Source organism: Anomaloglossus baeobatrachus, chromosome 3, assembly GCF_048569485.1.
Source record: "Anomaloglossus baeobatrachus isolate aAnoBae1 chromosome 3, aAnoBae1.hap1, whole genome shotgun sequence".
In the NCBI taxonomy this organism is placed as follows: Eukaryota; Metazoa; Chordata; class Amphibia; order Anura; family Aromobatidae; genus Anomaloglossus; species Anomaloglossus baeobatrachus.
This window is the reverse complement of record NC_134355.1, coordinates 427,637,272-427,650,030: the sequence shown is the minus strand read 5'-3', so window position 1 is coordinate 427,650,030 and position 12,759 is coordinate 427,637,272. Positions and strand designations below refer to the sequence as shown.

At 48.5% G+C, this 12,759-nt stretch overlaps 1 protein-coding gene and 1 pseudogene across 1 annotated transcript in view; both read right to left on the bottom strand.

Annotated features, from left to right (window-relative positions):
- Positions 1-12,759, bottom strand: part of RNPEPL1 (arginyl aminopeptidase like 1) — a 91,841-nt gene that overhangs the window by 51,361 nt on the left and 27,721 nt on the right. The window contains exons 4-6 of the mRNA XM_075340370.1: positions 3,397-3,513; positions 1,289-1,524; positions 1,029-1,142 (exon numbers count right to left, since the gene is read on the bottom strand). Coding sequence (XP_075196485.1) covers positions 1,029-1,142; positions 1,289-1,524; positions 3,397-3,513 — 467 coding nt within the window. The remainder of the gene's footprint in view (positions 1-1,028; positions 1,143-1,288; positions 1,525-3,396; positions 3,514-12,759) is intronic.
- On the bottom strand, positions 10,297-10,410 carry LOC142297910 (U6 spliceosomal RNA; annotated as a pseudogene).

Genomic DNA, 12,759 nt, shown 5'->3' with positions numbered 1-12,759 from the left:
CTGCTCCCTGCTCTGTGCACATTTAGCTGCAGCACACATCGGGTAATTAACCCCATGTGTGCTGTAGCTAGGAGAGCAAGGAGCCAGCGCTAAGCATTGTGCGCTGCTCCCTGCTCTGTGCACATGTAGCTGCAGCACACATCGGGTAATTAACCCGATGTGTGCTGTAACTAGGAGAGCAGGGAGCCAGCGCTATGCAGTGTGCGCTGCTCCCTGCTCTCTGCACGTGTGGCTGGTCACTGGTTGCTGGTGAGCTCACCAGCAACTCGTGAAGCCACGCTCCAGTGATCCCTGCCAGGTCAGGTTGCTGGTGGGATCGCTGGAGCGTCGCAGTGTGACATCTCACCAGCAACCTCCTAGCAACTTACCAGCGATCCCTATCGTTGTTGGGATCGCTGGTAAGTTGCTTAGTGTGACTGGACCTTAATTTGTGTGCTATCTCCTGCACTGAAGCTATAGATAAGATGAGGACAGAGTGATCTGTGTGCCCTCCCATGTACACCATGATCACATAATGGTGGCTTATCTTCAGACAGCACTGGCTCTGGGCAAGTAAGCTCTGTCAATCCATATAGGAAGAGTGGAGATCATCTAAATAAGTGGGTGAAATGGTGCACCGAGGCACTTTCACTTCCATATTCCTATAAAGTTGTTCTTTTGGGCAATGAAGGAACAGATTTAAAAACAAAGACAATTTCTATTGTTGCGCTCTCTCCTACACAGCTATGTAGTTAATCTATAAATTTGGGGTGACACGCCCTTTAAAAATTAGGCTTTTTGCATGCTTAACTATTTTGTGATTTTAGGATTTAAGCATGGAAATCTTTGTATAAAAGGAAAAACTGAACACTGGAAAAAGCAGCGTGCTTTCAATGTATAGGGGAGAAAAACAAACAGAATCCAAAGCACAATCCATGTTTTTTTCTACAAAATTGGAATAGAATTGTAATGATTCACGGCTAAAAAATTCCACCGTGTGTAGCCTATCCCTATCATAGTTTAAAATGTCCTACAGATATGGATTTTACCTGCATCCAGTTTAGCCTGCAATCGACTGAACGGTGTATCCTGACCCAGTATTCGAATTTGTCTGTGCAACGCTTCCAGACGGAAAGTGGTTTCGAGGCATGTGAATGAGGCACCTGACCAATACAACGAGTGACAAACAAGTAAAGGTAATGTAGACAACGTGTTAAATATATAGCATAAAAGCAATCTGGATGAGAAAAATGACTGCACAAAGGGCACTTCTCAAAGAGTAGATACAGTCATCGGAAAGTTTACTCACCATATACCAAAGTGGTGATGCGGCGCTGGGCATAGGTTGCCAAGCCTTCACTCAGCCACATTTCCTCCCAGCTGGCATTTGTCACTGCATTTCCAAACCAGCCATGTGCAATTTCATGAATAACATCAATTAGAAGGAAATCCTCACTGTCCAGGATGGAGCAAATGACGAATGTCAGACAGGGATTTTCCATGGCAACTATGGGGAAGGATGGGGGCAGGAAGACTATATCGTACCTAGAATGAAGGAAGGGAGGACGATTGTTGAGAGACGCTTAAAAGGGAATGCACTGAGGCAAACAATGTATAACAGTTCTTAGAGCTGAGCAAAAGATTAGAAGGACACTGGCCCGGAGTCCACGTCAGTGCTCTGCCGAACTGGAGCAAGACAATGCAAACTGCAGTAAGAAAATTGGCCCTGGCATGGCTGCCATGGAGCTCCAAAGTGGACACCAGACCAATGTTCTACAAGGAATATTTTGGAGAAAAATATAAGAAAGAGCTGTGTAATAACTGCATAAATATAGATCTATAATTAGAGCATATGGCACAGAAATAGCAGTGGCCCCATAGGGACTTGGGCCCACTGTGCCCATTAAGGCTGTAGTTCCTAAGAGTTCCCACATCTGCTCACATCTACAATGAAACAGATGCTATAGAAACAATACTATGATAATAGTGAATCCAGGGATCACAAAGCTTTTACAAGACTGCAAGTGAGGTGCACAAACGAATACTATCAGATTCATCAATGTTTATTCCGTACAGAATGACAAATTCCACAGCATATCTATAAACATCTAATCCCACAGTCAAGTGTGTTCTAAAACCAACAATGACAGAGTGAAGCTTAGTCTTCAGTTTATAGTGTTAAAGGGAATATGTCAGGTGCAATATGCACCCCGAACAATTTTGGGTACTTATTGCTAATCTCCCTGCCTAACTGACCCAGCCTATAGTAGCATACATAAGGAGATCTTTAGAAAAAAGTATTTCTAAAGATCCCATATAATATGCTAATGAGGCCAGGGACTAGTCGCAAGAAAGGACGTTCCCTTGTATAGTCGGCCCCCTTAGCATGTTAGTACACCCCTGTGGGCGTGCTAACATGCTAACGAATGCACAGCATCAGAGGATGATCTCACTCACCTCTCTGCTGCAATCGCGTCCAACTGCTGGATTTCAGCTCAGTGCACATGATCCCGGACTGTCAGTCATGTGCACTATGTAGCCGGGTGTACGCGTCCTGGCTTCAAACTTGTGTAAAGCGCATAACAGAAAGTAAAGGATCATGCGCACTGAGCTGAAACCAGGAGTCGGCTGTGATGGCAGTGGAGAGGTGAGTGTGATCATCCTCTGATGCTGCACATTCATTAGCATATTAGCACGCCCACAGGGTTGTGCTTACATGCTAAGGGGGCCAACTAGCCAAGGGAACTAACGCTCTTGCGACTAGTTGCTGGTCTCATTAGCATATTATAAAGGATCTTTAGAAATACTTTTTCTAAAGATCTCTTTATCTATGCTGCTATAGGCAGGACAGCTAGGCAGGGGGGATTAGTAATATGCACCCAAAACTGCTGTTTGTTCTGGGCGCATATTGCACCTGATAGGCTCCCTTTAAGCCAGTTTATGAACTCCAAGACCAGGCTACAGTACCATGTGCTAGCTTACTGCTTATGACACCTCTGATTAATGAAGTGTTCTCACACGGGGTTAAATTTAGTGGAGTTGCAGCATTGTAATGCACAGCTGAGTGTTCATCTCCAAACTAAGACCTAAACAACAGCAGCTGCTGGATCTTACAGTGTTTGATTGTGCTGCGTTTATAGTGCTAAATGTGTATTATGTTTCCACAGAGAGCAAAGTAATTTACCCATGATTATTTCCACCTAAAATGAGCTGTTTGACATCTAAAAAGAGTTTCCTTTGAGGGTTATTTGGGTGTTCCTACTGTGCAGATACAAGAATGGTGAACATTGAACATTTCTAAATTACCCCTAAAATTATTTGCAGATTGATCTTATATAGAATATTCACTTAAAAACCACATCATATTTCAAACTGATGAGAATGTCAGGATACACCTGATAAACAATAGTGTCTCACCTTCCCCAAATGTAGGGGCCGTACAAAGTTTCTGCAGCTTGAAGCCACTGTTCCACCCGGCCTGCCAGTTTACCCACAGCCATAGGCAGCACACAAGGTTCAGCCCATACTCGACTTCTATGAGAAATAGAAAATGAAAAGAACTAATATGAATATGGAGTACAATATTTTTCACACTAAATAGGTGCTGTTTTCTAAAAGAAAAAAAATCTTAGTGTTTCATATTCTAAAGTGAGAGGACCTGGCAGCATCAGACTTCCCCAACTGCGTCCTTGAAGATAAGCAGAGCACCCAAAGTCCTCTGCTAATCATTTCACAGCCAGTCAGAAAAAGTGCCTGCTGACATGGGGATAGAACCTATCTTCTGAAGCAGCCAGATGTCTTTCACGTAGGAAACTCCCTGCAGTGGTGTCAAGTGTCTTCTCCCAATTTTTGAAGCTTCCACTCAATGCCCCAAGTGACATATCCATGATCGGAAGCTGCCATTGTCAGGAGACAGAAGCCTTAGGCTATGTGCGCACTAGAAATGTGAAGTTTCTCAAGAAAATTTCTTGAGAAACTTCTGCCAGTGAAAGATTTCCGGACCTGCGGAAAAAATCCGCACCAAATCCGCATGCGGTTTTGCCGCGGATTTGCCGCAGGTTTGTCCCTGCAATAAATAATAAAGATAATCGATAGACAGATAATGGATAGAGGGAAAGATGGATAGATGAATAGATGAATAGATAGATAGAGGGATAGATAGATAGATGAATAGATGAATAGATAGATAGATAGATAGATAGATAGATGGATAGATGGATAGATGGATAGATGGATAGATGGATAGATGGATAGAGGGATAGATAGATAGATAGATAGATGAGAAAAACCTATATAATGTTCCACCTCCCTGCATTTTCTAAGCTGGCACCCTTTAGTGACTTTCATGTGGCACTAAAGGGTGCTTAGCCTTGTATTTAGCCATAAAATAAATAAATAATTAAAAAAAATGACGTGAGGTCCCCCCATTTTTTGTAGCCAGCTAGGGTAAAGCAGACGGCTGCAGCCTGCAGACCACCGCTGGCAGCTTCACCTTGGCTGATAATCCAAAACAGTGCGCACCCCACACTGTTATTTTAAATTATATAAATAATTTAAAACAAAAAACGTGCGGTCCCCCCCATATTGGATCACCAGCCAAGGTAAAGCGGACAGCTGGGGTCTGATATTCTCAGACTAGGGAGGTCCACTGTTATTGGACACTCCCCAGCCTAAAAATAGCAGGCCGCAGCCGCCCCAGAAGTGGCGCATCCATTAGACGTGCCAATCCTGGTGCGTTGGCAAACGGGGTAATATATGGGGTTGATGCCAGATGTGTAATGTCACCTGGCATCAAGCCCTGGGGTTGGTGAGGTCAGGCGTCTATCAGATACCCGACATCACCAACCCAGTCAGTAATAATTAAAAAATAGACAACAAAAAAAGTTTTATTTGAAAAAACACTCCCCAAAACATTCCCTCTTTAACCAATTTATTGAAAAGAGCACAATCAATTCCACGTCCGGCGTAATCCAATAAGGGGGGGGGGGGGCACGGCGATCCATACCATAGTCGCTGTCCCAGTCAATGAAGAACAGAATGTTCCCCATTGGCTGGGAGAGCAATGCAGTGACCTGAGCTAACATCAATAGGTCAGCTCAGGTCACTGCAGGGGATGACGAGCGTTGCCATCAGGAGCATAGATGAGATCATTACCTTCTGTGATCATCTCCTGTACTGCTGACGTCAGCGCTGTCACTGACTTCTATGCCCGCCGCGTTGTCAGAAGTATCGCGAGAGCCCGTGACGTCACCGCTAGTGACAGTCTCGGGCCGCTCGCGAGACGGGCATAGACAGCAGTGACCGCGGTGACGTCAGGAGGCAGGAGATCGTCACAGCAGGTAATGATCTCACCTCCTGACAGCAGCGATCGTCATCCCCGCGGCTCCCAGCACTGCAGGATGTCAGTGTCTGCCTGCGCTGCCGCGTGACAGGCTGCTGACACTGCGGGCAGACACTGACACCCTGCAGTGCAGGCAGCCGCGAGGCCGGAGCAGGACACAGACTGCACGGGCACCTGGAGGTCGCACGGAAGTGCTTCTGTGCGGCGTCCAGGGAGTGCGACGTCTGTGTTTCAAGAAATTTTCTTGAGAAAAATCCGCACAGTGCGCACAACTATTTTTTTTCTCATTGAATTTCATGGGAAATGTCTGCACAAAGATTGCAGACATTTCTCAAGAAATTTCCGGGGCAAATCCGCGGGTAAATCCGCAGGTAAAAAGCTCTAGTGCGCACATAGCCTTAGGCTGCTTTCACACATCAATTTTTCGGCATCAGGCACGATCTGGCGAAAAAAACTGATGCGATGGATCCGGCGAAAAAACGGATCAGTCGCATCAGTTTTTTTCCATCAGTTCCTTCAGTTTTTTTGACAGATCCGGTGTGATACTGAGCATGCTCAGTTCAAAAAACCAGATCCGGCGGCCGGATCCGTTTTTATGCCGCATTACGCCGGATCCGTCGTCCATAGGCTTCCATTATAAAACACGCCGGACAAAAAAACGTTCACTTCAACGTTTCATTCGGCCGCCGGACAAGTAAATTTTGCCGGATCCGGCAAAAAACGGATGAAACGCAAGGCCATCCGGCGCTAATGAAAGTCTATAGGGGAAAAAACTGATCCGGCGGCAACAGACGCCGGATCAGTTTTTTCATGTTTTTGCCGGATTGTGCCTGATGGCAAAAAAACTGACTCTACAGTGCCTATTGCATTATATAGTTCCTCCAGCACAGAAACCTTTCAGCTGCTTTCCCTGCAGTCTCCTCCAAAACTCAGGAAAGCGGCTCAAGACAAGCAGCGTCCTTCCCAGCCTCTCCACTTCTGACTGCCATGTCTGCTAAGACCTACAGATAAATACTGAAGTAGTGAGTGCTGTCACTGCATTGCAGCCTGAATGGTATTTCTGAATGTAAGGAAACATCCAAAATATAATAAAAGCGCCTACACAACGAGGAGCTATTACGCCTCGGAGGCTCTACCAGCGAAATCATGGCTGCACTTGGGAGAACAGTGTAGATGTACACTCCTATTGAGGGGTCTGGAACCTATTACATTTTTTAAGAATCAGAGAAGCCTTAAGGAGATTCTCCAAGTAGTAGATAAAATGGTGTTCTTACCTTAACCCAAACTGCAGCCCGTCCTAGTCACGTGTCAGTACGGGCTGCAGACTGATATTGGCTCCTGTGTTTCAACTTACAATAGCTGTATCACATACCTCAATCAGCAGTGCACTGCAATGTGTTCAGACGTTAGAGTCACTGGAATGGCAGGCAATCAGATTATCACAAGGAATGGAAGGCCTCCCATATGATGAGAGCTTGGAACAGTTGGAATTTCTTAGCTTAGAAAAAAAGACGTCTCAGAGGAGATCCCATTTATATGTATGAGTACATGTGTGGCCAATACAAAGGACTGGCTCATGACTTATTCCTTCAAAAGACAATGTGAACCAGGGGGCATACACTGCGAGTGGAAGAAAGTCTATTCCGGTAGTTAAAAAAACGGATTTTTGTGTACTCACCATAAAATCGTTTTCTCTTAGCCATCATTGGGGGACACAGGACCATGGGTGTTATGTTGCCTATCCATAGGAGGACACTAAGTAGATGCAAAAGCATAGCTCCTCCTGTGCAGTATACACCCCCTGGCCTGGCCAGGCAAGCTCAGTTTTAGTACACAAGCAGTAGGAGAAAAAGCCAGTAAAAACTTACCTCAACAGAGGAACATGAGAAAAAAAAAAAGTCATAACCAAATAAGGTACTGAGAGAACCAAGGCCCAACAGGGCAACAGGGTGGGTGCTCTGTCCCCCAATGATGGCTAAGAGAAAACGATTTTACGGTGAGTACACAAAAATCCGTTTTTCTCTGACGCCTCATTGGGGGACACAGGACCATGGGACGTCCTAAAGCAGTCCATGGGTGGGAAAAATAAAAACAAGACAACGCAACCCAAGGACTAGGAACCAGTCCCAGACAGCCTGGAGCACCTACTGAGAGAAGGTGCTCTTCTGCCGTTTGCAGAATTGTCCTACCCAGATTTGCCTCAGCTGAAACCTGGGCAAGGACTCTGTAATGCTTTGAAAAACGTATGTAGGCTAGACCAGGTCGCAGCCTTACACACCTGTTCCACTGAAGCCTGATGCCGAATGGCCCACGAAGCGCCAACTGCTCGCGTGGAATGAGCCCGTAGCCCACTAGGAATGGGCTTGAGTTGCAAGCGATAGACTTCCTGGATAGCAGAGCGAATCCAGCGAGCCAGAGTCGCCTTTGAAGTTGCCTGTCCCTTCTTAGGCCCCTCAGGAATGACGAACAAAGAGTCCGTTTTCCTAAAAGGGGCTGTCCTGGATATGTAATATCTGAGAGGTCTAACGAATGCAGAGACCTTTCCACCCTATGAACTGGGTGTGGACAAAAGGAAGGCAGAACAATGTCCTCGTTCAAATGAAACGGGATAGGAACCTTTGGAAGAAAATCCGGAAGGGGGTGCAGAACCACCTTGTCCTGGTGAAAAATCAGAAAAGGCTCGCGGCAAGAGAGTGCTGCTAGCTCCGAAACCCGTCTGATGGACGTAATTGCCACCAGGAACGTTACCTTCCAGGACAGAAAAGCAAGGCAGGATTCCTTGAGAGGTTCAAAGGGGGACCTCTGGAGACCGTCCAGAACGAGATTGAGGTCCCACGGTTCCAACGGCCGTTTGTACGGGGGAACTAGATGGGAAAAACCCTGGAGGAAGGTCTTGACCTGCGTTTTTTGAGCCAGGCGGCATTGGTAGAAGATTGAGAGCGCTGAGACCTGCCCTTTAAGGGAACTGAGAGCCAACCTGCAGAAAATCGAGAATTCTGGGGATGGCCAGAGGCAGAGGCTGGACGTTAGTTTCCCTGCACCATGAAAGGAAGATTTTCCACATACAGTGGTAAATGCGGGATGAAGCAGGCTTTTGGGCGCTGATCATGGTAGAGATAACCGCGGGGGAGAATCCTGCTCTTGTTAATACCCAGGTCTCACTGGCCATGCCGTCAGCTTCAGGGCTCTGGAGTTCTGATGGGAAATGGGCCCTTGTGTCAGCAAGTCTGGGATGTCTGGAAGGCGCCACGGTACGTCTACGAGCATTTGAACTAATTCGGCTTACCAGGTGCGCCTGGGCTAGTCCGGTGCTATCAGTATCACCGGGACTCCCTCTGCCTTGATTTTCCTGATTACCCGCGGCAGCAGAGGTAGGGGTGGAAATATGTAAGGCAGGCGGAAGTGGAGCCAGGAGCAGACTAGAGCATCCGCGCCGATGGACTGCGGATCGCGTGACCTGGCTATGAACGCGGGTACCTTTGCGTTCAACATTGAGGCCATTAGATCCACGTCTGATGTACCCCAGCGAGTGAAGATGTGTAGGAACACTTCTGGGTGGAGAGAGCACTCTCCGGCGGCCAGGCCTTGGCGACTTAGAAGTCTGCTGCCCAGTTCTCTACTCCCGGTATGTGTACCGCTGATATCACTGACCTGTCGATTCGGCCCAGCTGAGGATCCTGTGGGCCTCGAGATAAGCTGCTTTGCTGCAAATATACCCCTTGGCGATTGATGTAGGTTACAGCTGTCGCATTGTCCGATTGGACTCGAATTTGTCGACCCTCTAGAAGAGGGCAGAATGCCCTGAGTGCGAGGAAGATCGCGCAGATTTCCAGGATGTTTATGGGTAGGGAAGACTCCTGGGGCGTCCAACGTCCTTGATCAGTGTGGTGCCGGTACACTGCTCCCCAGCCTAGGAGGCTGGCGTCCGTGGTCAGGACCAGCCAGTTCGCTGGGAGAAAAGATCTCCCCTTCGATAGGGATGAGGATCGAAGCCACCAGCGGAGTGCGTACCTGACTGAAGGCGTCAGGTGAAGATGTCTGTCCGGGGAGAAGGGGCTCTTGTCCCAGGCCGCTAGAAGGGTAGCTGCAGTGGGCGGAGGTGCAGTTGAGCAAAGGGTACTGCTTCCATAGCCGCCACCATCCTGCCGAGCACCTTCATGCTGAATCGAATGGAGCGAGACGGAGGACGTAGAAGGCAGCGTACCGCTCGTTGAAGAGCGATCGCCTTGTCCAGGGGGAGATAGATCAAGCCCCGATGGGTGTCCAGGGACATGCCCAGGAAGGTGATGGATCGTGATGGGATCGGGGATGATTTGTCTAGATTCACTAGCCACCCTAAGCGGGATAGGGTGTCCACAGTGATCTGTACGCTGGTTGAGAAGTCGCAGAAGGAGGGGGCCTTGATGACTAAAGCGAGGAATTCCCCTTCAACCATGGATGCAATAATGGACCTTAGGGACTCCATTCTGAATCTCCGTACGTGCACATGTTTGTTCAGATGTTTGAGGTCCAGGATGGGTCAAACTGACCCATCCTTTTTGGGGTCCACAAAGGTGGATTGCTGAGAAAAAAAACTTTGCGTCGTTTTCGAGTCTTTGGGGGGTTTGAGAGAAAGAATTTCGGACCCGCCCCCGAGTCGGTTCTATGTGGTAACCGGAAGACACAAGGTCTCGCACCCATTTGTCGTCTGAGGCGGCAGCCCAGATGTGTTGAAAAGAGCCACAGTCGACCTCCTACAATGAGTGTGTCTTCCGGGGCGCCGAAGGAGTCATGAGGGGAGAAAACGTCGTGGACGAGTATCCCTAGTCCTGGACTGTTTCGGTCTAGGCTGCCATGACGAAGTGGGTTTCGGGGAGAGCTGAGAAGGTCGGTCCCTGCGTAGTCCGCGGCTGGTGGCGGAGACAGCACGGGATGTCGACCCGACCAACCAATGAGTTTCGAAGGAGCGGATGAAGACTGTGGACGTCTGGTGAAGGTAAAATGTTGAATGTTTCACGAATTTCCATGTCATCCTTGATCTGTTGAGCAGGGGCCATGCTAATCTTCTGTGTAGCTCTGCATTTGAGCATATGTGCTGCCGAAGCTAGCACCATCCTTGACTTCAGCTGGGGGAAGGAGGTACTCTTTCCTCCCGTGGCGTCAGAAATGAGCTTGTCCAGACGTTCGCCAAATAATCTGTCTGGAAAAAATGGAATGCCCGTGAGAGACTTCTTGGAGGCAGAGTCCGCTCGCCATTGTCAGAGCCAGAGAGCTCTACGGATGGCTATGGTATTTGAAGCAGCAAACACTGCGCAGGTAGCAGCGTCCATGGAGGCCTGCATGAGGTACTCCACCGCAGCGGCAATTTTGAGCTGTTACCTCTGTGAAGTTATGAGGGAACTGGGATTCCTCAAGCGAAGTGTTAAGGGATTCTGCCCAGACAGAGATCGCCTTTGCGACCCATACAGAGGCAAAAGGAGGGCGAGAGGGAGGAACCCACAGCCTCAAAAACAGAGCGGGCGAGGTGCTCCACCTGTCTGTCGGGTCCTTGATGGCGGAACCATCGGGTAAAGACAGGAGCGTCTTTGTGGCAAGGCGGGAGACTGGGGGTGGGGGGGTTGTCGACTGAGGGCGGATCGGCCCAGCCCTTAGGGGCAGGTGAGGCAAAAGGGTACCGGGACTCCATGAGTTTTCAGTTACCGAAGCGCCTGTCAGGCTTCTCCCTTTGATTTGTGAGGATGTCCTGAAACTCTGAGTTATCAGCGAAAACCTTTTGGGGTTTCCTTGCCCTCTTAAAGGAGACCACATGGTCAGTGGTAGTGGATGGGGGATCCTCCACATGCAGTGTTTGGTTGACTGCTGCTATAAGGGAGTCTATTGCAGCTTGATCATCTGGGGAGGATGATACCAAGGAATCCTCCTGGTACAAACAGCATTCTCCCTCCTCCAACTCTTCAGAAGCCATGGAGCGTGTGGGAGAGCCTGCCCTGTGTGCTCCCGAGGGAGAGTCATGGGGGCCATGAGAGAGTGCTGGAGACACCCGGCCGGCTCTTTTCCTGATCCCTGCAACCGGTGAAGCATGTGCACGGATTACCTCAGAAGGATCCTCCATAGGGGTATCCTCAGGCTGCGTTCCATCCAGGGGCCCAGAAGGGTGTGGAGGACGACATTGCATAGTCAGAACCAGGTTCTGTGACAGTTTTTCCATGGATTGGGACAAACTGTGCCCATTCCGGTGGGCTGGGAGCCCGAGGCTCTAGGCTGACGGTTGCGGCGGCGGTGGTGGCGGGGGGTTCTTGGGGGGCTATAGGGGCACAGGAACCACAGAGAGAAGAGGTGTGTTTACGTGGTAGCTCAGCGTGGCAGGTAGTGCCGGCTGAATAATAGACTATGTGAGCCTTAGCGCTCTTAGTGCCCTTAGAATTCTGCATGTTCCTAATAGGAGTATGCCAGGATGGGGAGCAATGGTCAGCAGAGCTACAAGTGAAGCAAGTACCTCACCAGAATCAGCCGATAGCCCTACGTCCTCAGGAAGGAGTAAGCTCTGATTTGAGCTGTTATCTCTGTGTGGAGATCGTCGCACGCTTTTCGGGGTGGCAGGGGGAAGGGGGCTTATCGCGGCCGCGGGGGGAGGGGGCTTAGTGGTAAAAGAGCGCCAAGAATAAGTCAGTGTGCCCCCCTGCTGTCTGTAGCAAAAAAACGGCGGGAAGGGAGCTTCTGTGACATCTCCCTCCAGTCAGCACACAGCTTGTCACCGAAGGATAATCTCTGCCAGCTTTCTGCAATCAGAGTACGTAGCTGAAGCAAATAAACAGAGCAAATAAACAGTGTGAGCTCTGGGCTTGATGGTATTGGGAGATCGGTCCCAAAAGGAAACCGCCACCCTCAAAAAATAACAAAACCTTGGAAGATGTGCCTCCTACAGATACTAAGCTAAAACTGAGCTTGCCTGGCCCAGCCAGGGGGTGTATAGTGCAGAGGAGGAGCTATGCTTTTGCATCTACTTAGTGTCCTCCTATGGATAGGCAGCATAACACCCATGGTCCTGTGTCCCCCAATGAGGCGTCAGAGAAAGGAAGGGTTCTTCACAGTTAGAGCAGTCAGATTGTGGAATGCCCTACCACAAGAGGTAGTAATGGCAAACAAAAACTTTTAAAAAAAGGACTGGATGATTTCCTCAGTACACAAAACATTGTTTGCTATAAATGATTTAATGACAAAATATATATTTGGTGGAGGAAGATTGAACTAAATGGACCCAAGTCTTTTTTCAACTTATGTAACTATGTGTTAAGAAATATTTTAACCAATGATGTGCTCGATAAGGAAATCTCTAGCAACATCCCCGTGTCCTTCTCAGCGAGCCTTACATCTTCATAGGAGTGCATGGAGACTGACTGTGCCCAACCAATGTAAAAATTGAGGAGAATGACCCCAAAGATCCTGGAGATAACTTTATT